This window comes from Carcharhinus amblyrhynchos, chromosome 2, assembly GCF_965287045.1.
Source record: "Carcharhinus amblyrhynchos chromosome 2, sCarAmb.v2.hapA, whole genome shotgun sequence".
NCBI classification, from domain to species: domain Eukaryota; kingdom Metazoa; phylum Chordata; class Chondrichthyes; order Carcharhiniformes; family Carcharhinidae; genus Carcharhinus; species Carcharhinus amblyrhynchos.
The window spans coordinates 116,548,029-116,575,027 of NC_137325.1; the positions used below are offsets into that span (position 1 = coordinate 116,548,029).

A 26,999-nucleotide genomic window follows, 5' to 3' on the forward strand; every position below is an offset into this window, starting at 1 on the left:
GTAATGCTCTATACTCTTGAAAATAAACTAATATTCAATTTTTGGTACTTCATTTAAAAACATTTTTAATCTAATTAAAAGTTATTGAAGAATTAAGAGAATTCCATATGCTTCAACCTTTTCAATCTGTCTCCCATGTGGCAATTTGTCAAAGGCTTAGCTAAAATTTACATAAACTGCATCAAATGCATTTCCCTCATCCACCCACTTGATCCTGTGTCCCATCTAAAGTCAGGGAGATAAGCATTAACTGAAATATCCACATTCCAAAATGAAAATCCAAGATTTGTGACCCCATTCAAGAAGCATGGCTGTGAAAAACAAAATGCTGCAGATGCTGCAAATCTGAAACAAAAACAGAAAATGCTAGGAGGACTTTGCCAGTTTTGTGTGCTCTTGATGTGCAGTATTGACCTACGTGCGTTTAGATGTTTTGGCCTTGCACAGTTTGTCAAAGTCTGTCATTCTGTCACATTGAAAACATTGAGCTGTAATTACAGGACATTGACCTCACTTGTGCTTTGCTCCATGGTGCTGGCATGGTGTACTACTGGTCAGTTAAGGTATTACTTCCTTTGGCCTGGAGTGTCCCTGTATCTTCCCTGTTTAACTAACAGGACTGTGAAATTTCTTTTGTACCACAGTTTACCTTACCCTCCTAAAATGGATCGATGTTGCATGCGCAGTTCAGACTGCCTAACAATCTGGATTACTTTCTTGAGAGTTAGATTTTTCTTTCCTTGTAACATGTCTGTGAGTGCATTGTCAGCTACCCCTAACAACTATTCCATTCTTGATAAGTTCACATTTTAGATCTCCATCATCACAATATTCCGGCATCCTGCATAGACTTTGGGGAATTAGTCAACAGGTTCTCCTGGCTGCTTGTCACATTATTAATCGCTTTCAAGGATTTTGCTACTTCTTACATTAAGACCAACATCAAATGATTTTAGTACTTCTGTAGCAGATGATTTTTGATACTTTGCCTACAATAATTTGATTTGATTTATTATTATCACATGTATTAGTATACAATGGAAAGTATTATTTCTTGTGTGCTATACAGACAAAGCATACCATACATAGAGAAGGAAAAGACAGAGTGCAGAATGTAGTGTTACAGTCAGCTAGGGTGTAGAGAAAGATCAACTTAATATGAGGTAGGTCTATTCAAAAGTCTGATGCCAGCAAGGATGAAGCTGTTCTTGAGACAGTTGGTATGTGACTTCAGACTTTTGTATCCTTTTCCCGACAGAGGAAGGTGAAAAAGAGTATGTTTGGGATATGTGGAGTCCTTAATTATGCTGGCTGCTTTTCCAAGGCAGCAGGAAGTGTAGACAGAGTCAATGGATGTGAGTCTGGTTTGCATGATGGACTGAGCTATGTTCACAACTCTTTGTAGTTTCTTGTGGCTTGGACAGAACAGGAGCCATACCAAGCTGTGATACAACCATAAAAAATGCTTTCTATTGTGTATCTGCGAAATAATTCCTTCCGCTATTAGGCTGATTGAGTAAAGCAAAGCATTAACTTGTCGCAATTTTGCCTTTTTATCCAGACCTGAAACAATCTTGTGTGTAAGGAATCTTTTTCTCCAAAATCTCCAGTTATGTCCTAATTGATCTGGAAGAGTGGATTTCTGACCCATGGTTAAAAAAATTGTAAATGTAAAGATTCAGCTTTAAGAAGTTGCTGAAATTCAAGAAGCTGTTGTTATTCATTTGAAGATCACCTGAGTCTGCTGGTTTTGTTGCGTTCCTGTTGTAATGCTGTTAGGCTTGAAAACCTTTAACAATGGCTGCTTTGATCAACTGGCTGCAGACTTCTCTCTCTCAGTGCTGTACTTTATGGCCGCAAAAGTGTTGAATACTGTCATTTGCAAGTTTTTACAGCTGGTTCTTCCATCACAATCCCTCTGGCCTAAATCGCTCGAAAGCTGGCATTTAGCAGCAGAGGGTGCCATTGCGCATATGCAAATCTCCGTGCTGAGAGCAGCATAGACTTGTCATTAGCTCTGTTGCTATAGCCAGCCAGTCTCTGTGGCCCACCAGCTTTCCCCCACGCTAGAGCTCACTGGCTGTTCACGACACCCCACCCCCCCATCCAGAAGACTACTATCTCCCCAAAACTGGAATAATTGCCACTCTATCTTCCCTCACCAATTGTCGTTGTAGAGCAGTGGTGGTCCTCCTCTCCCTCTGCCCATCAATTACAGTGCAGAGAGTGTGGATTGCTCCACCCTCCCCCCACCAGTCTTTCTACAGAGTGTGCTACGGTCCCCCGTTCCTCCCCCCACCGATTGCTATGCAGAGTGCGCAGTGATTCCATCACCACTGCCTGCCCCTTTCTGGCCCTACGCCCCTCTGTCGGTCCTGCCCCCTGGCCCCGCTGCTTTGGCACTGCCCAATGCCCAGTGGGGACTGCCAGAATGCCAGGCTTGCGCTACCAGGCTAGCACTGTCCAAAGGGTCCTAGCACCGATCCCTGTGGTGCCCCACCAGTCACTGACTGCTAATCAGAAAAAGGCCCATTTATGCCAACTCTTTGCTTCCTATCTGCTAACCAGCTTTCTATCCATCTCAAGACATTACCTGCAATCCCATGTGCTTTAACATTACATAGTAGTTTGTTATGTGAGACCTTGTTGAAAGTCTTCTGAAAGTCTAAATAAACCATATTCACTTGTTCTCCTTGGTTACATCCTCAAAAAATTCCAATAGATTCGTCAAGCACGGTTTCCATTTTGAAATCCATGCTCACTTTGTTTGATTATACCACTGCCTTCCAAATGCTGAGTTATGAAATCTTTAACAATAGACTCTCGCAACTTCCCAAGTATCGATGTTAGGTTCACTGGTCTATAGTTATCTGTTTTCTCTCTACCTCCCTTTTTGAATAGCGGGCTAATATTAGCTATCCTCCAATCTGTAGGAACTATTCCAGGGTCCAAAGAATTTTGGAAAATAACCACGAATGGATCTATGATTTCCAGGGCCACTTCCTTAAGTACTCTGGAATGAAGATTATCAGGACCTGGAGATTCATCCACCTTCAATCCCATCAATTTCCCCAAAACCATTTCTCTACTAATGCTGATTTTCTTCAGCTCCTCACTAAAATATGTTTCCATCAGGACATTATGAGCGTGATGGACAACAGGAAACCAGTGGATATGGCTTATCTGGATTTTTAGAAGGTGTACAACAAAATGCTGCACAAAAGGCTGCTGCAAAAGATAAAGGTGCATGGTGTTATAAGTAATATATTAGAGTGATGTATATAGTTTAAGTGAGTGGGCAAGGGTCTGGCAGATGGAGTACAATGTTGGTAAGTTTGAGGTCATCCATTATGGCAGGCATAACAGCAAAATGGACTATTAATTAAATGGTAAAAAATTGCAGCATGCTGCTGTGCAAAGGGACCTGGGTGTCCTTGTGCATGAATTGCAAAATGTTGGTTTGCAGATGCTGCAGGTAATTAAGGTGGCAAATCGAATTTAATCCTTCATTGCTAGAGAGATGGATTTTAAAAATAGGGAGATTATGATGCAGCTGTATATGGGGCTTGTGAGGTCACATCTGCAATACTGTATACAGTTTTGGTCTTCTTACTTGAGAAAGAATGTACTGGCACTGGAGGGGTTGCAGAGGAGATTCACTAGGTTGATTCTGGAGTTGAGAGGGTTGGCTTATGAGGAGAGATTGAGAAGACTGTGATTACACTCACTGGAATATAGAAGAATGAGGGAAGATCTTATAGAAACATTTAAATTCATGAAGGGAACAGATAAGATATAAGCAGGGAGGTTGCTTTCACTGGTGGGTGAAATTAGACTAGGGGGCATAGCCACAAAATAAGGGGGAGCAGATTTAGGACTGAGTTGAGGAGGAGCTTTTTCACCTAAAGGGTTATGAATCTGTGGAATTCCCTGCCCAGTGAATCAGTTGAAACTACCTTGTTGGATGTCTTTAAGACGAAGGTAGATGGATTTTTGAACAGTAAAGGAATTAAAGGTTATGGTGAGTGGGCAGATAAGTGGGTAAGTGGAGCTGAGTCCACGAAAAGATCAGCCATGATCTTACTGAGTGGCAGAGCAGGCTTAAGGGCCAAATGACCTACTCCTATGAATTGATTAGTGATAGTCAGCATGGTTTTGTAGCGGGAAGGTCGTGCCTTACTAACCTTATTGAGTTCTTTGAGAAGGTGACCAAAGAGGTGGATAGGGGTAAGGCAGTAGATGTGGTATATATGGATTTTAGTAAGGCGTTTGATAAAGTTCACCATGGTATGCTTCTGCAGAAAATGCAGATGTATGGGATTGGTGGTAATTTAGGTACTTGGATCAGGAATTGGTTAGCAGATAGGAGACAGAGGGTGGTGGTTGATGGTAATTATTCATCATGGAGTTCGGTTACGAGTGGTGTGCCTCAGGGATCTGTTTTGGGGCCACTGCTGTTTGTAATCTTTATTAATGATCTGGATGAGGGTATAGTTGGGTGGATTAGTAAGTTTGCTGATGACACCAAAGTCGGAGGTGTGGTAGATTGTGAGGAAGGGTGTCGAAGTTTGCAGGGTGACTTGGACAGGTTGCAGAGCTGGGCTGCGAGGTGGCGGATGGAGTTTAATGCGGAGAAGTATGAGGTAATCCATTTCGGTAGGAATAACAGATGTGTTGAGTATAGGGCTAACGGGAGGACTTTGAATAGAGTGGAGGAGCAGAGGGATCTAGGTGTATGTGTACATAGATCCCTGAAAGTTGGGAATCAAGTAGATAAGGTTGTTAAGAAGGCGTACGGTGTCTTGGCGTTTATTGGTAGGGGGATTGAATTTAGGAGTCGCAGCGTCATGTTGCAACTGTACACAACTCTGGTGCGGCCGCACTTGGAGTACTGTGTGCAGTTCTGGTCCCCACATTACAGGAAGGATGTGGAGGCTTTGGAGAGGGTGCAGAGGAGGTTTACCAGGATGTTGCCTGGTATGCAGGGGAGGTCCTATGAGGAGAGACTGAGGGATTTGGGGTTGTTTTCACTGGAAAGAAGGCGGCTAAGAGGGGATCTTATAGAAACATATAAGATGATTAGAGGTTTAGATAGGGTGGATGGTGATAGCCTGTTTCCTCGGATGGAGAAATCTAGCACGAGGGGGCATGGCTTTAAATTAAGGGGGGGTAGTTATAGGACGGATGTCAGGGGCAGGTTCTTTACCCAGAGGGTGGTGAGGGACTGGAATGCCCTGCCTGCTGCAGTTGTAAATGCGCCTAGTTTGGGGGCGTTTAAGAGATTGGTGGATAGGTTTATGGACGAAAAGGGATTGGTTTAGATTAGTGGGTCAATGTTTTTTTTTAAAAATAAGACTGGTCGGCGCAACATTGTGGGCCCAAGGGCCTGTTCTGCGCTGTAATGTTCTATGTTCTATGTTCCTCCTCCTGGTTCTAATGTATCGTATCTAAACTGTTGCTTCTTAATAAATTATCTTAAAATCACTTATGAATTCTTGACCGCCTATTTTGGGTATTCTGACTCACAAATCCCAAATCTTACAGTGATCCACAACCAGAGCCTGAAAAAGGTCATCTAGACTTGAAACATTGGCTCTATTCTCTCCCCACAGATGCCATCAGATCTGCTGAGATTTTCCAGCATTTTCTGTTTTTGTTTCAGATTCCAGTATCCAAAGTATTTTGCTTTTACCATTGCATCCTTTCCTGCTACTCCAAGCTCCTTGCCAGCTCTGAGGAGATGTCCTTCACCCTGGCACTGGACAGGCAACATAGCCTTCAGGATTCTCACTCTCAGCTACAGGGAACACTGTCTATCCCCCTAACTAAACTTTATCCAACTACAACTACATTCCTCTTTGCTCCCCGGCTTGAATGGCCATGTACCATGGTGCTATTGTTAATTTGTGCTTCCTCCTTGCAGTTCCTGTTCTTGTCTACGTAGGTTGCAAGAATCTTGAGCCTGTTGGACATCAACAAGAGTTGAAACTTCTCTATTCCATACCAGCTTCTCTTCCAGTCACACCCTTCTGTCTGCGAACCCAAAGTGAAACACCTGGCCTTTGTGATCAGACTGCCTGCTGGAACGAAGTGTCTGGGAAACTTTTATATATAGATTCATATTAGTTACAGCAATTGCTCCCACATGTTTTCACTTTGGGCAATCACATTACATACAGAAAATTGTAAATGATAACAAGGCACAATAAATTATAATTAAAACTGTGATACATCATTTCAAATTGACTGTATTTTCAATGTTACCACATTTTATTCCTTTATAAAATTTATCAGTCATAATTTTACTTAGCTGTGGGATCGCTGTAAGTTAACATGCAGATACAGCAAGCAATTAGGAAAGCAAATAGTATGCTAGCCTTTACTACAAAAAGATTGGAAGATTATATTAAATAAATCTTACTAAAATTTTATAGGGTCTTGGTCATACCACTCCTGAAGTACTATGTACAGTCTTGTTCTTCTTACCTAAGGAAGATTATGCTTGCCTAGAGGGAGTGCAACTAAAGTTCACTAGACTGATTCCTGAGATGATGGGATTATCCCATGAGGAGAGATTGAGTGGTCTAGGCCTTTATTCTGTAGAATTTAAAAGAATGAGATGTGATCCAATCAGAACATATAAAATTATTAAGGGCTTTACAGGGAATGCTTGGTAGCACGTTTACCCTGGCTGAAGAGTTTCAGATTAAGTGTCATAGTCTCAGATTCAGAGTTGGCCATTTAGATAGGAGAAATTTATTCACATTGGTTGAAAAGCTTTGGAATTCGCCGCCTCAGGTTGCTCTCGAAGTTCAGTCATTGAGTATATTTAAATCAGAGATTGACAGGATTTTGGATCCTAAGGGAACCAATGATAGTGTGGGGAAGTGTAGCTGAGATAGAAGATCGGCCATGATCTTACTCAGTGGTAGAACAGGTTTGAGGGGACAAATGAACTATTCCTGCTCTTACCTCTTACGCCTTTGACAATAAATATTTTTCTCCCTTTTCATTTATTCAGCATTGTAAATGTTTGTTGGTTATATTACTAGCTGATAGAAATTATCATTTAAATGAGCTTCTAAACACATTAAAATTCAGTGTCTGTGTTCCTTTGAAAATTACTAATTTCAAAGAAAACCTTATTGTATATGAATGTATACCTGTCCCATCAATATCTGCCATAAACTTGGATTTGCAGCACATTGATTGAAACTTTCAACTTCGGCTGCCTAAGGTGATCATTTCACTACTTCCCAGTTATATGTCTCAGATTAGGTTGAATTTTCTGCCCATTAAACTAATAAGAAATCTTAATGTATCTTCCTCTGCTGCATTTGTTTTTCTGTTTTGTGGTATTAACTAACAGTGTAATAAGCAGACATTTTATGGAAAATGTTCTGCCCTTAAAGAATTTAAAACCAGCAATAAACTCACCTTGGCATTTTCAATACAAGGACAGAGAGCCCAAGCTGCACTTGCTTGAATGTCTGGATTTTGCTTTTTGAGTAAAGACCATAACAATCGAACTCCATCTAGAGATTCAATTATCCTGTTGGAAAAAAGATGTTCTTTTCCATAACTTTGAAAATATTCTTGCCATTTGGTAATCTGGCAGTGGCAATAGAACTTTATGAATTTTCATTTTAAATAAAATGATAGTCTGTTTGGTGCTATATAATAGGTTGACAATTACTCTATCAGATTATCATATGATGAAGATGAAAATTAGTTCCTTAGCATCCATTGTTGCCAGAAGTTGAAAAGCCAAACTATTAGGTACTGTAATACAACTTTAGGCTATTTCCTATTTTCAAAAAGATTATGGAAATGAGACTTGATTGCACCACTGACAAACATGAATGCCGAATCCTAAAGTTGGCCATTTCCACAGAGGTACACTTTCAGTGGCATTGGAATGACATATATTTGATTTGAATTGATTTTGATTTGATTTATTATTGTCACATGTATTAATATACAGTGAAAAGTATTGTTTATTGCGCGCTATATAGGCAAAGCATATCATTCATAGAGAAAGAAATGAGACAGTGCAGAATGTAGTGTTACAGTCATAGCTAGGGTGTAGAGAAAGATCAACTTAATGAAAGGTAAGTCCATTCAAAAGTCTGACAGCAGCAGGGAAGAAGCTGTTTTTGAGCTGGTTGGTACGTGATGTCAGACTTTTGTATCTTTTTCCTGAAGGAAGAAGGTGGAAGAGAGAATGTCTGGGATGCGGGGGTCCTTAATTATGCTGGCTGCTTTGCCGAGGCAGCGGGAAATGTAGACAGAGTCAATGGATGGGAGGTTGATTTGCGTGATGGATTGGGCTACATTCATGACCTTTTGTAGTTTCTTGTGGCCTTGGGCAGAGCAGGAGCCATACCAAGCTCTGATATAATCAGAAAGAATGCTTTCTGTGGTGCATCTGTAAAGGTTGGTGAAAGTCATAGCTGACGTGCCAAATTTCTTTAGTCTTCTCAGAAAGTAGAGGCATTGGTGGGCTTTCTTAACTATAGTATCGGCATGGGGGGGACCAGGACAGGTTGTTGGTGATCTGGACACCTAAAAAGTTGAAGCTCTCAACTCTTTCTACTTCATCCCCGTTGATGTAGACAGGGGCATGTTCTCCTCTACACTTCCTGAAATTGATGATAACCTCCTTTGTTTTGTTGACACTGAGGGAGAGATTATTGCACAAGTTCACCAGATTCTTGATCTGATTCCTGTACTCTGTCTTGTCATTGTTTAAGATCCGACCCACTACGTGTCATTAGCAAACTTGAAAATTGAATTGGAGGGATATTTGGCCACACAGTCATAGGTGTATAAGGAATATAGTAGAGGGCTGAGAACACAGTCTTATGGGGCACCAGTGTTGAGGATGATTGTGGAGGAGGTATTGTTACCGATCCTTCCTGATTGTGGCCTGTGAGTTAGGAAGTTCAGGACCCAGTCACAGAGGAAGGTGCTGACGTCCAGGCCCACGGAGTTTGGAAATGAGTTTTGTGGGAATAATAGTGTTGAAGGTGAGCTGTAATCAATAAATAGGAGTCTGACACAGGTATTCTTGTTATCTAGGGGTTCCAGGGTTGAGTGCAGGGCTAGGGAGATGGCATCTGCTGTGGAACTGTTGCAGCAATAGGCAAACTGTGGTGGATCAAGGTAGTGTGGGAGGCTGAAATTGATCTGTACATTAACTAGCCTTTTGAAGCACTTCATAATGATGGATGTCAGAGCCACTGGCTAATAGTCATTAAGGCATGTTGCTTCGTTTTTCTTAGGTATCGGGATGATGGTCATCTTCTTGAAGCAATTAGGGACTTCAGATTGCTGTAAAGAGAGGTTCAAGATGTTTGCAAATACTCCCGCCAGCTGATCCACACAGGATCTGAGTGCTCATCCAGGTATCCCATCCAGGCCAGTCGATTTCCGTGGGTTGACCTTTGAGAAAGCTGCTCTGACATCTGCAATGGTGACCCCAAATACAGGTTCATCCAGGATTTCCAGGGCGGAGGGCGTGCTCTCGCTGACCTCTTGCTCAAAACTGGCGTAGAATGCATTGAGCTCATCGGGGAGGGGGGTGTTGGAGCCAGTGATTTTACATGCCTTCATCGCGTAGCCTGTTATGTCTTGCATAATTGCCATAATTGGTGGGAGTCGGTGTGGCTAGACTGGGACTTTAGCTTGGTCGGTATTGTCTTTTGGCATATACCCTAATGTGGCTTCAGAAGAATGAAGGTGATACGATTGAAACATAAAATTATTAGGAGGTTAGACTGGGTAAATGTCAGAAAGATATTTCCATTCATGGGATAGTTGCAAAATAACGAGGTGCTCACTTAACGTCACGAGGGGCCACGGGCTTAGGGTTAGAGGGGTGAGGTATAATTCAGATGTTGGAGGGAGCTTTTTCACACAGAGGGTTGTGGGAGCCTGGAATGCACTGCCAAGTAGGGTGGTGGAGGCAGGCACGCTAGAGTTGTTTAAGGCTTACCTAGATAGGCATATGAGCAGACTAGAGATGGAGGGATACAAAAGATTGTTCTAATTAAGGATCAAGAGTCTCAGGACGTTCCTGGGAATCAAGAGATTCCTATGGGCTGTCCAACATATTTTATGTCTTACTTGAGCTTCTGGGGATCTTCTGTGAACGTCTGTATAAGCTGTGTATGTTTATTGATGTCTTTTTTTTTACATCCACAGGTGATTCGGTCCACCTTGTTGGCCAACAAGGGGCATACACGTGGTAGGTCGTGCGAGGGCTGCTCTTGATGTTGCTTCGAGAGTTGCCTAGTGCTTCACGTTGTTAGTGTACGCTTAAACTGGACCAACTGACGGGCAACACAACAGCTCAGTGACTATCACTGTTTGCTGTGCAGTTACGTGGACCTAGGTCGGATCTCCGACTTGGGTTGGTGTCTGTGGGAGTTTGCACATTCTCCCTGTGCTTGCATGGGTTTTCTCTGGGTGCTCCAGTTTCCTCCCACACCCCAAAATGTGCTTTTAGGCTGATTGGTGTTAACAAATTGTCCCTGAATTAGACCTCCCTTAATCTGGCGCACATATAATTATCTAAATTTGCACACCTTTATTGTGGAGTCCAAGAGGCGTAGACAAAAGTCGTAGGTAGAAGAAGGATTGGAATGAGGCACTCACTGAATGTTAAAATGGGCGGCGCGGGCTTGTAGGGCCGAAGGGCCTGTTTCCTGTGCTGTGTTGTTCTTTGTTAGCTTGAGAAAGAATTTCTTCACTCAAACAGTGGTGAATCTTTGGAATTCTTTGCCCTAGGAATCTGTAGAGGCTGAGTCCTTGAATATTTTTGAGGCTGAGGGTGATAGGTCTTTGATTAGTAGGGAATTAAGGGTTACTGAGATAATGCAGGAAAGTGGACTTAGTGAGTATTAAATCAGGCATGATCTTATTAAATGATGGAGCCGGCTTGAAGAGCCTAGAATCTGATTTCTATTTCTTATGGTTTTATAGACTACTACACCTCCTACGAAGACAACAACCAAGTCTGCAGATTCTGGTATGCCTATTTAGTAACAAATATGAGTACTCTTGAGAGTCCCCAGGACCGGATGGAATGCATCCGAGGGTTCTGAAAGAAATGGCCGAGGTGATAGTGGATGCCTTGGTGGTTATTTTCCAAACATCGCTGGATTCCGGGGAAGTGCCAGAAGATTGGAAAACGGCTAATGTTACGCCATTGTTTAAGAAGGGTGGCAGGCAAAAGGCAGGGAATTATAGGCCGGTTAGTTTAACGTCTGTTGTTGGTAAAATGTTAGAATCCGTCATCAAGGAGGAAATAGCGAGGCATCTTGAGGGGAATTGCTTGATAGAGCAGACGCAGCACGGTTTCGTTAAGGGGAAGTCATGTCTGACAAATTTATTGGACTTCTATGAGGATGTGTCTAGGGCGGTGGATAGAGGAGAGCCGGTGGATGTGGTCTTTCTTGATTTTCAGAAGGCGTTTGACAAGGTACCTCACAAGAGGTTATTGCAGAAGGTAAGGGGGTATGGCGTTGGGGGTAGGGTGTTAGTGTGGATAGAGGATTGGTTGTCAAATAGGAGGCAGAGAGTGGGGGTTAATGGGTGCTATTCGGATTGGCGGTTGGTGACTAGTGGAGTGCCCCAGGGGTCGGTGCTGGGGCCTCAGCTATTTACCATTTATATAGATGATCTGGAGGAGGGAACCGAGTGTATGGTGTCGAAATTTGCTGATGACACCAAGATTGGTGGAACGGCAAATTGCGCGGAGGATGTGGAGAGTCTGCAGAAGGATCTAGATAGGCTGGGCGAATGAGCCAGGAACTGGCAAATGGAATTTAATGTTGGCAAGTGCGAGGTGGTCCACTTTGGTAGGAATAATGGTAGGAAGGACTATTACTTACGTGGCAAAAAACTGCAGCAGGCGACGGTGCAGAGGGACCTCGCGGTCCTTGTGCATGAGTCGCAAAAACCCAGCCTGCAGGTGCAGCAGGTGGTCAGGAAGGTGAATGGGATGCTGGCCTTCATAGTGAGGGGGATTGAATATAAAAGTAGGGAAGTCTTGCTGCAGCTGTATAGGGCATTGGTGAGGCCGCAGCTGGAGTACTGTGTGCAGTTTTGGTCGCCGTACTTACGCAAGGATATTTTGGCCTTGGAGGGAGTGCAGAGGAGGTTTACTAGGCTGATTCCGGAGTTGAGGGGGTTGAGCTATGAGGAGAGGCTGAATAAACTAGGCTTGTACTCGTTAGAGTTTAGAAGAATGAGGGGAGATCTCATTGAGACGTATAAGATGATGAATGGGATGGATAGGATACAGGTGGAGAGGCTCTTCTCGCTCAGAAAGGGCAGTAGGACTAGGGGGTACAGCCTCAAGATAAAGGGGGGGCGGTTTAGAACGGAGTTGAGGAGGAACTTCTTCACTCAAAGGGTGGTGAATCTCTGGAATTCTCTGCCCGTTGAAGTGGTGGAGGCTGCCTCGCTAAATATTTTTAAGACGCGGGTTGATGGGTTTTTGATAAGCGAGGGGATTAATGGTTATGGGGAGAGGGCGGGAATGTGGAACTGAGCCACGACAGATCAGCCATGATCTTATTGAATGGCGGGGCAGGCTCGAAGGGCTAGATGGCCTACTCCTGCTCCTATTTCTTATGTTCTTATGTTCTTATGTAGACTAAGTCGTCTTTTTTAAAAATTCATTCTTGGAATATGGACATCACTGGAAATACTGGTAAATGGTCTGCATGCATGATAAGAGGCAGGATTGTCATATGAGGAGAGATTAGATTGAATAGGCTTGTATTCACAAGAGTTTAGAAGATGAGAGGGGATCTCAGTGAAATGCATAAAATTCTGCACAGACTGGAAGTAGGGATGATGTTTTCTCTGCCTAGGGTGTCGTCTATAACAAGGGGTCAGAGTTTCAGGATACAGAATAGGTATTGGAGGCACAGTGGTTAGCATTGATTTTTCAGAACAGCAGGGGTCCAAGTTCAATTCTGGCCTTGGGTGATTGTGCGTAGTTTGCACATTCCCTGTGCCTGCATGGGTTTCCTGCAGGTGCTCCAGTTTCCTCCCACTCTCCAAAGATGTGTGGACTAGGTTGATTGGCCCTGTTAAATTGCCCCTTAATTTCTGAGAGACTAAATACGTGGGGTTATGAGATTAGGTCTTAGGTGGTATTGTTGGTGCATGCTTGATGGGCCGAATGGCCTCTTGTGCACTGTGGGAATTCATGATAGGCTATTTAGGACTGAGCTGAGGAGAAACCTCTTCACTTAGAGGGTGGTGAGCCTATGGAATTCTCTACCACAGAAGGCTTTGGAGGTCAAGTGAATATATTTAAGGAAAGAGATAGATTTCTAGACTCTAATAGTGTCAAGGTGTATGGTGAGAGTGTGAGAGTATGGCATGGAGATAGAGGATCAGCCATGGTCATTTTGAATTGTGGAGCAGGCTCAAAGGGCCAATGCTATTTTCTATGTGTCATCCACTAACAGTCTTCTGCAGCATGAAACTTGAATCCATTTCTTTGTGCATGTGATAATGATAGTTTCTGGGCATAGGATATTATTATTCTGGCAACCACTTTGTGCAGTACCATTATCTTTCATCAGTTATCAAAGTCACATTCTCCACCTTAATTTTTTTCTTCTCTTTTTCCTGTCAGTTTAGTTACCCCCCTGCAAACCTTCAGTCCTGATAATATCTGTTAATGGATAAGTGACCATTTTAGAACTTTTCCAAAAGTACTCAGGATTTGTTTTTTATAGAATCATAGAACCCTGCAGTGCAGGAAGAGGCCCTTTGGCCCAACAAGTCTGCACCGAACACAATCCCACCCCAGGCCCTACCCCATATTATACATATATTATTGTGATATTATGTATTATACCTCTAACCTACACATCCCTGGACACTAAGAGGCAATTTCTTAGCATGGCCAATCAACCTAACCTGCACATCCTTGGACTGTGGGAGGAAACCAGGATACTCGGAGGAAACCCATGCAGACATGAGGACAATGTGCAAACTCCACACAGACAGTGATCTAAGCCGGGAATTGAACACAAGACCCTGGAGCTGTGAAGCAGCAGTGCTAACCACTGTGCTACCGTGCTGCCCTGACAACACTATTCTGGCAACTTCTTTAATTGTGCCCAGATCTTTAAACTTAACTTAGACACAATTATCTATCCCCAGCAGTAGTATGTTCCTTGCGTCCATTCAAGTTTGCAACTGGAATATGAGTAGTTTTATCAACAAACTAGTTTTGAAGAGTTAAGACCTATTGGGGGGGGGGGGGAATGTTACCAGAAAATGGCAGAGTGTTGGTTCCGGCGAGAAAAATGGCATGTCCAAAGAAACAAGCCCATTTTCTCTCCAGATCTTACCAAATTCAGTCACAAAAATACAGGGTGGTGCATTTCACACTGTCAAGTAGGGGGGTAGGGCCTCAACATGCCAGCAAAACCTAACTATACCGAGATCAGGGCACTATGCTTAAAGGGCTTCGCGATCAGAAGATGAATAAACTCCTTAGCTCACCACGAAGATCTCAGTGTCTCTCCCCAACTCCCAAGCCCCTGACTGAAGCCAACATTATCAACACCCCAATCAGAGCTGGCATTTCTTCCCACCCCTCCCCCCCCACCCCGATTGGAGAGGCATTTCTACCTCCACTTCCCCCCCCCAGCAATTAGTGCCAGCACACCCTCCTCTTTCCCCCCCAAGCCCCATCCACACAATCAGTGTCAGCAAATCCCCCTTCCCTCCTGAACATCGGATCCCTTCCCTCCAACACGCCACCCACACAGTGCTGGCAACCCCTTCCCCTCTGAACATCAGACCCCTTCCCCCAACTGTCCCCCCCACCCCCCTTCCTTTCCTCCCGGACAGTCAGTGCCAGCACTCCCCACCCTTCCCCTGAACATTGGACCCTTTCCCCTCAACCCATTACCCACAGTCAATGCCAGCACCCGCGCCCCCCTCAACAGCCAACACCGTCATCCTCAGCTCCCAAGTTTGCTCCCCCTCTACCACCATAAATAAATGAATCCCCCCATATCCCCCCATCCCATGAGGCTCCCACTGGGGTCTGCCCTGTCACTGTTCTCTGGCACAGGTTAGCTCTGCCAAATCACAGTGCAAGGTTGGCATGATGCCAACCTGGCAGTGCCCATCTGTGCTAAGGGCCAGTGCCAGTCCACTGCCTAGGAATGTCCCTCTCCCTTGGGGGCTATACTCACCTTTACACCCCAGGGGGGATCTCCACAATAGGTTCATATCTAGGTGAACCTGTCATAATCTGCACTGATGCGATGTCACGTCAATACAGTTTGAATATATGGTGGAGTTCAATACTGGGCAAGGGGGGTTTTTTATATTTAAATGTATAAAAATTAATGTAAATCAGATTCAAGCCCATCATGGGGAATGCAGGCTCTAGATTGCCCCCAAAGTTTTTGTCATTCAAGCAAATTTGACTTGATTTGATTTATTATTATTTCATGTTTGGGATACAGTGAAAGGCGCTGTTTCTTGCACACTATAAACACAAAACATACTGTTCATAGAGTACATAGGAGAGAAGGAATTACAGCAGTAATAGGGTGTAGAGAAAAACCAGCTTAAGGTCCATTCAAAAGTCTGATGGCAGCAGGGAAGAAGCTATTCTTGAGTCACCAGGACTTATTCATTTAGAATTGATTTGCAGTAGTGCATAGAAGTCAGTTCCTGAAATGAAATGTGCTATGCTATCTACTGGAATTTGACCAACAGACAAAATGTAATAGAGACAGTGCTGAAATGTATGTTTTCCTGCTGAGCCCCTTTTGTTTTTTTTTGCTTTTTTTGATTTACCATCCCTTGTTATTGATTCTGCTATAGTTCTTTCTGTTGTGTGCGAATTAAATTTTGCATGAGGGCTTACTAGAAGACTACTAGTCACAGAAATGTTGTTGTCACAAACTGCCAAACTTCACTGCAACCAGATCCCAACTAGGCCTGCCAAAGGCTGTTACTGATTTGGATGAGGAAGAGAAGCTCTTGCAGTGGGATCAAAGCACCTCAGGCATCTGGTACTCACTTGAAATTGGACCAGGAGCTGTATTTCCTGACCCATGCATATCTACTTAGCCATGCCTAAGACCTGTTGTACCTCCTTCAACAACACATTCAGACTGTTTTATTGAAGGGGACAATTTTATCATTTGCTCCAGACATCATCTTCTCATGAATATGCCAGAACATACTGTTCTGGCTCAATGAAAATAAAACAGCACCAGTTTATTGGCAGACCTTTAAGTGCTTGTGCATTCCTCATTCCCCACTTACTTGCTGCCATACCATTCCCCACTCTTAAGAAAACTGTACAAAGAGCATATTTAAATTATATAAGCAAAATAACTTTGCCAAAATCAGTGAGGTCTGTAGTCCATGCTGCCAGCGCAGCAAAGCACACAATGATGTTCTGACCACATTTTTCCCATGATTCAGGACCTAGCCAAAGGATTAAAGGCCAACAAAGTGAATGAGATTCTATATTTTAAAAAAGGAATAATTAATTTTAAAGAAAGATGATTTTGAATGTGTACAAATCATCAGCAATTAGCCTTCTGTTGTTTACTAGTAACATTTTGCTAGTGTTGCATAGACTGCTAGTCTGCTTGAATATTCTGTTCAGTGCTGGGCATTCCATTAAAGAAGAATGTCAGAGATTTTAACTGAGAATTCTCCAGTAGAATGATACTAGAGAATGATATGTAATTATATGTAACAAAAAACAATAACTTGTATCTATATAGTAAACATGGTAAAATATCCCAAAATGTTTTTTTTAGGAGTGACATCAGACAAAAGTTGATGCTGAGCTAAGAAGATATCAGGATAGATGCAAAATGTTTGGACGAAGAGATATGTTTTAAGGTTTGTTTTAAAGGAGGAGAGAAAAATATATAGAGATGGTGAGAACTTAGGCAGGGAATGCCAGACCTTAGGACCTTGACAGCTAAAAGCATGGCGAACAATGATTAAAATCAGGGATAAGCAAAAAGCCAAAATTGGAGAAGCACAGCTACCATGGAGAGTTGAAGCACTGAAAGAGGTTACAGAGATACAGAGTGGGACAAGGGCATGGAGCAACCTGAAAACAAAAATATGAATTTTAAAGTCAAGGCTTTGTCTGTCAGGCTAGGGGACAACATAGGACATCCAGATCTAAATGGGATCATGTTTGAAATGGGCATAGTGTTTGTGGTATGTACAAGTTTATGGAGGTTGAAAGGTGGGAGGCTGGTCAGGAAGGCAGTGGAGTATTTGAGTTTGGAGGTAATTAGTGGGAATGCAGGTTTTGGCAACAAATAATTTGAGACAGGGGTGCAGACAGGTGATATCACTGAGGTAGAATTAGGTTGATCTAGGTAATGAACAAGAAATGAAGTGGAAAGCACAGTTCAAGGTCAAATATGATACTGAAGAGAGCTTTTTCAATGGACAGATAAAATTAGGATGGAATCTAACAGAAAGTTTTAGAGTCTCCAAAGATTTTGAGAAAGTAAATAGCCAAAGATTATTTTTACTGGATGGCAGATTGGTTACGTAAGAACTTAAACTTAGGATCATGGATGGAAAATGATGGGCAAAGTTAAGTGAATATTAGAGCCTGAAAAACTTCACCATAATTGGCTACTGAGGCAGTGACTGTTACTTGACTTAAAAAGGAATAGGTCAAGCATTTCCAAAGAACATAAAAGGATATTGAGAAAGGCAGGGACGTAGAACATTACACAATAGATGGCTCTAACTGAAAAGCTAGGAGCAGCACAGGTATGATAAATACGCTCAATAGTTTCTTTCCACATCATAATATCCACGATCCTATGGCAACACAGTCCTTTTTCCTAATCTTTTTGAGAAATCAATACAGAAATATATGTTATAATCCTGTGATCATTTAAAAGATATAAACTTCCGAAAGCTTTCTGCAACATGTAATACAGTTGGAAGTTAATTCCTAAAGATAAATTTGCCAACTGATCAGACCTCTCTGGGTTCTGAAGGGGCACTGGGCCAGGAAAATTGGTCATATTAGGTTTAAAATCATTGATTTAATGGGATTTTTACAATGCCAGAATGCATTTTAGCTGGTTAACTGAAATACATATGTAAAACTGCAGTCACTGCACTAAATTATAAAGAACTGTTTGCTACCACTGTATACCCAAGTGCATTCTCAGGACATTTATTCCTGTATACAAAAAAGTACTGTATAGTGCCAGCTCACTGAGCATCTGTAACAAAATAAATGACCAGATCATACAGTAGAACAGTTGTTTGCAACAACAGTGAACTGTTTATAAAATCAGTTATCTTTGCCTGTTTAATCGTGCATGAAAAATTAGTCATCATTTTCCAGATGGCAGAGATCCTTCCATGTACTAGATTCCATTTCTCCACAAACATCCAGATGTCTTTCTAATGTGTACAGAGCCTTTACTGTCTCTATTTTGGAAGTCAATGCCTAAAATTTCACAATTTGGTCATCCTCCACTGCTGAAGCTGCTCTGAATGTTGTCTCAAGTGCTACAGTGGGCTGGATGATTGAAACAATCCCTTAGCTTGCTTTTTCAACAAAACATTTTTATCCAGCACCACTGTCAAGAGAACTACTGGACTACTCAAAAGATGTGCCTGCTAAATACTTGTCTCATCTAGAGAATTGTTGATGGTGCAAGTTATACTATTTTTTCCTGCTTTCTCTCATAGTGGATAGTGTAAAGCAGTTTCAAGATTATCTCAGGTTTAACATTAATCTCAAAATAACTGAATCATATGAATCATGGACAGATACAACTTCTGCATCAAGGCAGGAATATTAAATAATTACTCTGCTTCAGTGTTTATCAGGGAAATAGGACATAACATTGGATGATGGTTATATATAGATGTATAAATGTATATAGACCCTTAAACTATAGTGGTGATGTGGGGAATGGCATTGAAAAGAAAATTAAAGGTGCATATGATAAAGGAACTTCTGTAACTATGGTGATTTTAATCTGCATATTGATTCAGCAAACTAAATTAGTCACAATACCATAAAGCAGGAATTCCTGGATGATACAGGATGATTTTCTGGACTGAATATGTTGAGGAACCAACCAGAGAGCAGGCCACTCTAGACTGAGAATTGTGTAGTGAGAAAAAAAAATTGGCAATCTAATTGTGCAAGGCCCTTTGGGGATCAGTGATCATAATATGTTAAGATGGAAAGGTGGTAGGACTGGAGGGTCTTAATGACATTACTGTTACGAGAGAGGCGGTGCTCGATAGACTGGAGGGGCTGATTGTGGACAAGTTGCCAGGACCGGATGGAATGCATCCGAGGGTTCTGAAAGAAATGGCGGAGGTGATAATGGATGCCTTGGTGGTTATTTTCCAGACGTCGCTGGATTCCGGGGAAGTGCCGGAAGATTGGAAAGCGGCTAATGTTACGCTGTTGTTTAAGAAGGGTGCCAGGCAAAAGGCAGGGAATTATAGGCCGGTTAGTTTAACGTCTGTTGTTGGTAAAATGTTAGAATCCGTCATCAAGGAGGAAATAGCGAGGCACCTTGAGAGGAATTGCTTGATAGAGCAGACGCAGCACGGCTTCGTTAAAGGGAAGTCATGTCTGACAAATTTACTGGAGTTCTATGAGGATGTGTCTTGGGCGGTGGATAGAGGAGAGCCGGTGGATGTGGTCTTTCTTGATTTTCAGAAGGCGTTTGACAAGGTACCTCACAAGAGGTTATTGCAGAAGGTCAGGGGACATGGAGTTGGGGGTAGGGTGTTAGTATGGATAGAGGATTGGTTGTCAAATAGGAGGCAGAGAGTGGGGGTCAATGGGTGCTATTCGGATTGGCGGATGGTGACTAGTGGAGTGCCTCAGGGGTCGGTGCTGGGGCCTCAGCTATTTACCATTTATATAGATGATCTGGAGGAGGGAACCGAGTGTATGGTGTCGAAATTTGCTGATGACACCAAGATTGGTGGAACAGCAAATTGTGCGGAGGGTGTGGAGAGTCTACAGAAGGATCTAGATAGGCTGGGCGAATGGGCCAGGAACTGGCAAATGGAATTTAATGTTGGCAAGTGCGAGGTGGTCCACTTTGGTAGGAATAATGGTAGGAAGGATTATTACTTACATGGCGAAAAACTGCAGCAAGCGACGGTGCAGAGGGACCTTGGGGTCCTTGTGCATGAGTCGCAAAAACCCAGCTTGCAGGTGCAGCAGGTGGTCAGGAAGGCGAATGGGATGCTGGCCTTCATAGAGAGGGGGATTGAATATAAAAGTAGGGAGGTCTTGCTGCGGCTGTATAGGGCATTGGTGAGGCCGCAGCTGGAGTACTGTGTGCAGTTTTGGGCGGCGTACTTACGCAAGGATATTTTGGCCTTGGAGGGAGTGCAGAGGAGGTTTACTAGGCTGATTCCGCAGTTGAGGGGGTTGAGCTATGAGGAGAGGCTGAATAAATTAGGCTTGTACTCGTTAGAGTTTAGAAGAATGAGGGGAGATCTCATTGAGACGTATAAGATGATGAATGGGATGGATAGGATAGAGGTGGAGAGACTCTTCCCGCTCAGAAAGTATAGTAGGACTAGGGGGCACAGCCTCAAGATAAAGGGGGGGTCGGTTTAGAACGGAGTTGAGGAGGAACTTCTTCACTCAAAGGGTGGTGAATCTCTGGAATTCTCTGCCCGTTGAAGTGGTGGAGGCTACCTCGCTAAATATTTTTAAGACGTGGGTTGATGGGTTTTTGATTAGAGAGGGGATTAAGGGTTATGGGGAGAGGGCGGGAATGTGGAACTGAGCCATGACAGATCAGCCATGATCTTATTGAATGGCGGGGCAGGCTCGAAGGGCTAGATGGCCTACTCCTGCTCCTATTTCTTATGTTTTTATGTTAAGAATTTTTCATCAAGATGGAGAGTGACACAGTTGATTCTGAGACTGGGGTCTTTAATCTTAATAAAGGAAACTACAATGATATGAGGTCTGAGTTGGCTATGATAGATTGGGAAACATTTATTTTTCTTCCTGCCTGGCCCTAAAATAAAACTGGAAAGGTGGCCAAACCATGGCTTACATGGGAAATTAGAGATAGTATTAGATCCAAGGGAAAGGCAAACAAATTGACCAAGACAAAGAGCAAACCTGAGGATTGGGAACAGTTTAGAATTCAGCAAAGGAAGACCAAGGGACTGATTAAGAAGGCGAGAGTGGAGCATGAGCATAAGCTTGCAGGAAAATGAAAAATGACTGTAAACGTTTCTATAGGCATGTTGGGAGAAAAGATTGGTGAAGACAAATGTATGTCACTTACAGTCAGGAACAGGAGAATTTATAATGGACAACAAAGAAGTGGCTCATTTTGGTTCTGTCTTCTCAAAGGACAACACAAATAAGATACCAGAAATGTTGGAGAACATGGTTTAGTGAGAGGGAGGAACTGAAAGTGATCAGTATTAGTAGAGAAATGATGTTGGGAAAACTGTTGGAATCGAAGGCCAATAGATCTCCAAGGCCTGATAATCTACACCCCAGAGTACTTAAGGAGGTAGTCTGAGAAATAGTGGTTGCATTGGTGGTCAACTTCCAAGATTCCAGAGATTCTGGAACAGTTCCTTCAGATTGGAGGGTAGCAGATGTAACCTCATTATTTAAAAAGGGAGGAAGAGTGAAAATAGGGAACTATGATGTCAGTAGTGGGGACAATTCTAGAATCCATTATCAAAGATTCTAACAGAAAAGATGCAAGAACAATGTTCCTGATGTTGGAGTGTCCAGAACCAGGGCTCACAGTCAGAGGACACAGGATAGACCATTTTGGACAGGGTTGGGGAGAAATTTCTTTACTCAGAGAGTAGTCAACCTGCGGAATTCACTACCACAGAAAGTAGTTGAGGTCAAAACATTATATGGTGCAGCAGGCTGGGAGACTCAAGCAGAGGACATGTAGCGGGCTTCCTGCTGGGCGCCATGGCCTCAGTGAGTCTCTATCGGATTTTCAGAAATTGGCACGGATTCATTTAAATTAGAATTACCACATCATTAGCGGGCCTGGGACTGAAGTCTCTGGGCCTGCTAGAATCTCCATCTCTGCTAAGAGTATTTCACTCCAACGGGGTGTATAATAGCTCCCTACTTGTGGGGAGCTGGTGGTCTGATCCCTCTGTTCTGAAGACGGGTCATGAAGGACCCCAGGAGGTCAGGGGTAAGGGGGTGGTTCCCCTGGGCAATGCCAGCCTGGCAGTCCCAGCCTGGCCTGTGGCACTATCCAAGGGACAAAGTGGCAATGCCCAGGGAGCACCTTTTGCACTGTCCACTGGACATTGGGCAGTGCCAAGGAGTGGGGCCAGAGGGTGGTGGAGCCAACAGGTGTGGAGACTCTGTGGGGGAAAAAAATCGGTGGGGATGGGGGGTCCTGCTGCCACCCTACAGTAAGCGGTGACAGAGGGAAGAAGGCCAGTGATTGGGGTTGGCCATCAGGGTGGGGGTGTGTTGGCCTACTTGTGTGGGGGGTGCGGTACTGGGGCTGCGAGGGAGGTGGGGTGAGATCGGGACTATAGGAGATAGATTGGGACTGCAGGAATGGGAGGAGGGTTGAGGCTGGCTGGGACATGTCTGGGTGGACAAGCGATAACTCAATCAATAAAACCAATAATAAAATATATGAAAAGGTACGTACGACATATTTTCAGCATCGACGGCACATTCCCCCACTGCTTTGGTGACATTTACAAGAAGAGCGTTATTTGTTCCAGTTAGTAGATTGACCAATGGATCAATTCCACCAGATCTTCTGATAGCGCCCCGAATAAACTCGTCTCTTGCTAGTTGTCCCAAAGCTCCAACAACATTAATAAGGACTTCCTCGGGTTGACCAACCAGTAGATTAATCAGAGTTTCTACAACCTTTAAATGTTTGAACCTTTAGGTAAAAACGAGTTAAATATTTTACATTAGAATATTTTTAAAATCTACAAACATCCTTCATGTTGTCTGAATACTTACAACTGCATATTTAACTATCTATTGATGAGGTGGGGAGTCCCATGTGGGCTTCAGGGATCTGAGGAGTGTCCTATGGAGGTCAGTATGGGTCTGTACAATAGATATCCAGAAGTAGAAGATGTTTTCATTCAACTTTTCTGAGTAACTATTAGTGTAACCCAGTCACAACCATCCAAAGTTTGCAATTTAAATCATATTTGCAGCTGGTTTCTTGCACAGGTTTAAGGTAAGGGGCTGGAGGTTTAAGAGGATATGAGGAAAACCTTTCTTCAGAACTCACTGCCTGGAAGAATGGTAGAAGCAGAGACCTTCATAGCATTTAAAAAGTATTTAGATGAACACTTGTGATGCTAAGGCTTACTAGGCTATGGGCCAAATGCTGTAAAATTGGATTCGTATAGTTAGGTGGCTGTTTTTGACTGACGCAGATGTGATGGGCTCAAATGGTCTTTTCTGAGCTTTAGACCTCTATGACTGTAAAATTCTTACTTGGGAACATTCAAAGGGGATTCCCCAGCACATATCTGAGGTACCCCCACTCCCAATAGAGTGCCTGGAGCTCCATAGTTATGGCCAAATACTATCAGAATGATCCTAGGCCAGCTATATTAAAAGTAATGCATTTGACTGGTATGTTGTTTTCTTGTTGGATGATTCCAAATCTTTATCCAATCCTTCTAATCCATTGCAAGAGTCAATATGTTCTGCCTATTCAATGGGGGCAATTTTATAAGAAAAATTCTAATTGCATAGCTAGTGTGAAAATGGGGGTTTTAGGTTAGTTGTTTGGACAAGTCCAAATTGCATATCTTACGCACTCAGAGTAGGAAAAGATGGATTAGACCATTTCTAGCCACTAGAGGAAGGGGGGGCGGTGAGCTTCACTCACCAGGAAGGCTGCTACAGCAGCACAGGGAGCCTCTGTGCATGTGCAAACCTATGTGACTACAATCACATTAGTACATTTTATTTAGGAATTCATTGGTCAATAGGATCCTGACGTTCCTACCCACTCTTACTAAGCAACCTCACTTATGTAGAGCCATAAGATTCAAAGGTCACTTTTATGTCATAAACCACAGGGTTGAAAAGGTGACATTCCCACTGTCTCCTTCTGCCTTATTATCAGTAGGAATTGACCACTTTATATACTTTGTGAATACTTCTATTCATTTTATGAAGTATGTGAATTTGAACTCTCCATGGCTTTTCTGATAACACAACTGTATTCTGTGGCTTATTCCCAAAGAATGTGGCCTGACTAGTTTACTCTTCCCATTTTGCCTCAGGGTAGTTTGCATTTTGGTCAAGGTGCACATTACATTCAAAATACTTGTTTAAATCTAAAATATATGTTTAATTTCCATAGTGGTACTTATGTGAGTGTCTGTGCAAGTAGTATCTTTGTATAAAATAAGTATAAGGCAAATTGTGGTCATTATTCTCGGTTAAGTTTCCTTGTTTAGTAATCTTATTAGTTTTCAAAATCCTAGCATTTTGGATCCAACTTACTGTTTTTCTTGGATCCCTTGGGCTTTTACTTTTCTGACCATTCTGTCATTTTCAATTTGAGCCCTGATAAAATCCATGTTAACTACGTTAAATTTAGTACCTTCATTAAGTCCTTTTGTTGCCTCCTCAAAAAATATTCAATGAAAGATGTGCGTGGGTTAGGTTGATTGGCCAAGCTCAATTGCCTGTTGGCGTCAGGGAGATTAGCTGGGTAAATACACAAAAACGGGGAAAGGGCCTGGGCAGGATTGTTGTTGGTGCAGATTTGATAGGTTGAATGGCCCCTTTCAGTACTGTAGGGATTCTATGATTCAACTAAATTAGTCATAGAATCGTAGATTCATAGAATCCCTATGGAGGCCATTTGACCCATCGAGTCTGCACTGCCGACAATCTCACCCAGGCCTATCCCCATCACCCCACATATTTACGCCACTAATCCCTCTAACCTGAAATGCGTGTACTTTAATGCGAGGAGTATTCGCAATAAAGTGGATGAACTTGCAGCGTGGATCAGTACCTGGGACTTTGATGTTGTGGCCATTTCTGAGACATGGATAGAGCAGGGTCAGGAATGGATGTTGCAGGTTCCAGGGTACAAATGCTTTAGTCGGAGTAGAGAAGAAGGTAGAAGGGGGGGGTGGGGTAGCATTGCTAGTCAAGGACTGTATCACAGTGTCGGAGAGAAAGTTTGATGAGGACTTGTCAGTTGAGGTAGTATGGGCGGAGATTAGAAATAGGAGAGGAGAGGTCACCCTGTTGGGAGTCTTTTATAGACCTCCTAAAAGTTCTAGAGAGGTTGAGGAAAGGATTGCGGAGACAATCCTGGTTAGGAGTGAAAGTAATAGGGTAATTGTTATGGGGGACTTTAACTTTACGAATATTGATTGGAGTTGCTATAGTTCTAGCTCGCTAGAGGGGTCAGTGTTTGTACAAAGCGTGCAGGAAGGTTTTTTGTCTCAGTATGTAGACAGGCCAACTAGAGGTGAGGCTATATTGGATTTGGTGCTGGGAAATGAGCCAGACCAGGTGCTAGACTTGGAAGTTGGTGTGCATTTTGGTGATAGTGACCACAATTCGGTTACGTTCACCTTAGTGATGGGAAGAGATAGGCATGAACCTCGGGTCAGCAATTTTAGCTGGGGTAAGGGCGATTATGAGGCTATCAGGAGTGAATTAGGAAGCATGGATTGGATTAGGGGATTACAGGGACTGGGAACGTCTGAAATGTGGAGTTTTTTCAAGGAGCAGCTACTGCGAGTCCTTGATAGGTATGTCCCTGTCAGGCATGGCGGATTTGGTAGATCTAGGGAACCGTGGTGCACTAAAAGAGTTGAGTCGATGGTTAAAAAGAAAAAGGAGGCTTATGTTCGGATGAGATTGGAGGGCTCAGATAGTGCACTAGAAAGCTTTAGATTGGCTAGGAGGGAGTTGAAGAGTGAGTTGAGAAGGGCTAAAAGAGGACATGAGAAGACTTTGGCTGATAGGATTAAGGAGAATCCTAAGGCGTTCTATAGGTATGTCAAGAACAGAAGGTTGGTCAGGGCAAGATTAGGGCCAGTTACAGACAGCAGGGGGAAGTTGTGTGTGGAACCGGAGGAGATTGGAGAAGTATTGAACCAATATTTCTCTTCGGTGTTCACGCAGGGGGACATGAATATAGCTGAGGAGGACATTGGGTTGCAGGGGTGTAAAATAGACAGTATTACGGTTGATAAAGGGGATGTGCTGGAAATTCTTGAGGGGCTGAAAATAGATAAGTCCCCTGGTCCGGATGGGATCTACCCTAGGATTCTCTGGGAGGCTAGAGAGGTGATTGCAGAGCCTCTGGCTCAGATCTTCAGGTCGTCATTGGTCTCTGGTGTAGTCCCGGAGGATTGGAGGATAGCGAATGTTGTCCCATTGTTTAAGAAGGGGAACAGAGACTTTGCCGGGAATTATAGACCGGTGAGTCTTACTTCTGTTGTGGGCAAGGTTTTAGAAAAAATTATTAGGGATAGGATTTATAGTTATTTGGAGTGTAATGAATTGATTAGAAATAGTCAGCATGGTTTTGTAGCGGGTAGGTCGTGCCTTACTAACCTTATTGAGTTTTTTGAGAAGGTGACCAAAGAGGTGGATGGGGGCAAGGCAGTTGACGTGGTATACATGGATTTTAGTAAGGCGTTCGATAAGGTTCACCATGGTAGGCTTCTGCAGAAAATGCAGATGTATGGGATTGTGGGTAATCTAGGAAGTTGGATCAGGAATTGGCTATCAGATAGGAGACAGAGGGTGGTGGTGGATGGTAAATATTCATCATGGAGTACAGTTACGAGTGGTGTGCCTCAGGGATCTGTTTTGGGGCCACTGTTGTTTGTAATTTTTATTAATGATCTGGATGAGGGTATAGTTGGGTGGATTAGTAAATTTGCTGATGACACCAAAGTTGGAGGTGTGGTAGATT

General features: G+C 43.1%; 1 protein-coding gene across 2 annotated transcripts in view; it reads right to left on the reverse strand.

Annotated features, from left to right (window-relative positions):
* odad2 (outer dynein arm docking complex subunit 2) overlaps positions 1–26,999 on the reverse strand; it is a 271,432-nt gene that overhangs the window by 51,093 nt on the left and 193,340 nt on the right. The window contains exons 16-17 of one of the 2 annotated variants that reach the window (XM_080217373.1): positions 22,716–22,958; positions 7,438–7,552 (exon numbers count right to left, since the gene is read on the reverse strand). In XM_080217373.1, coding sequence (XP_080073499.1) covers positions 7,438–7,552; positions 22,716–22,958 — 358 coding nt within the window. The remainder of the gene's footprint in view (positions 1–7,437; positions 7,553–22,715; positions 22,959–26,999) is intronic. The other variant, XM_080217382.1, reaches the window with a different exon arrangement.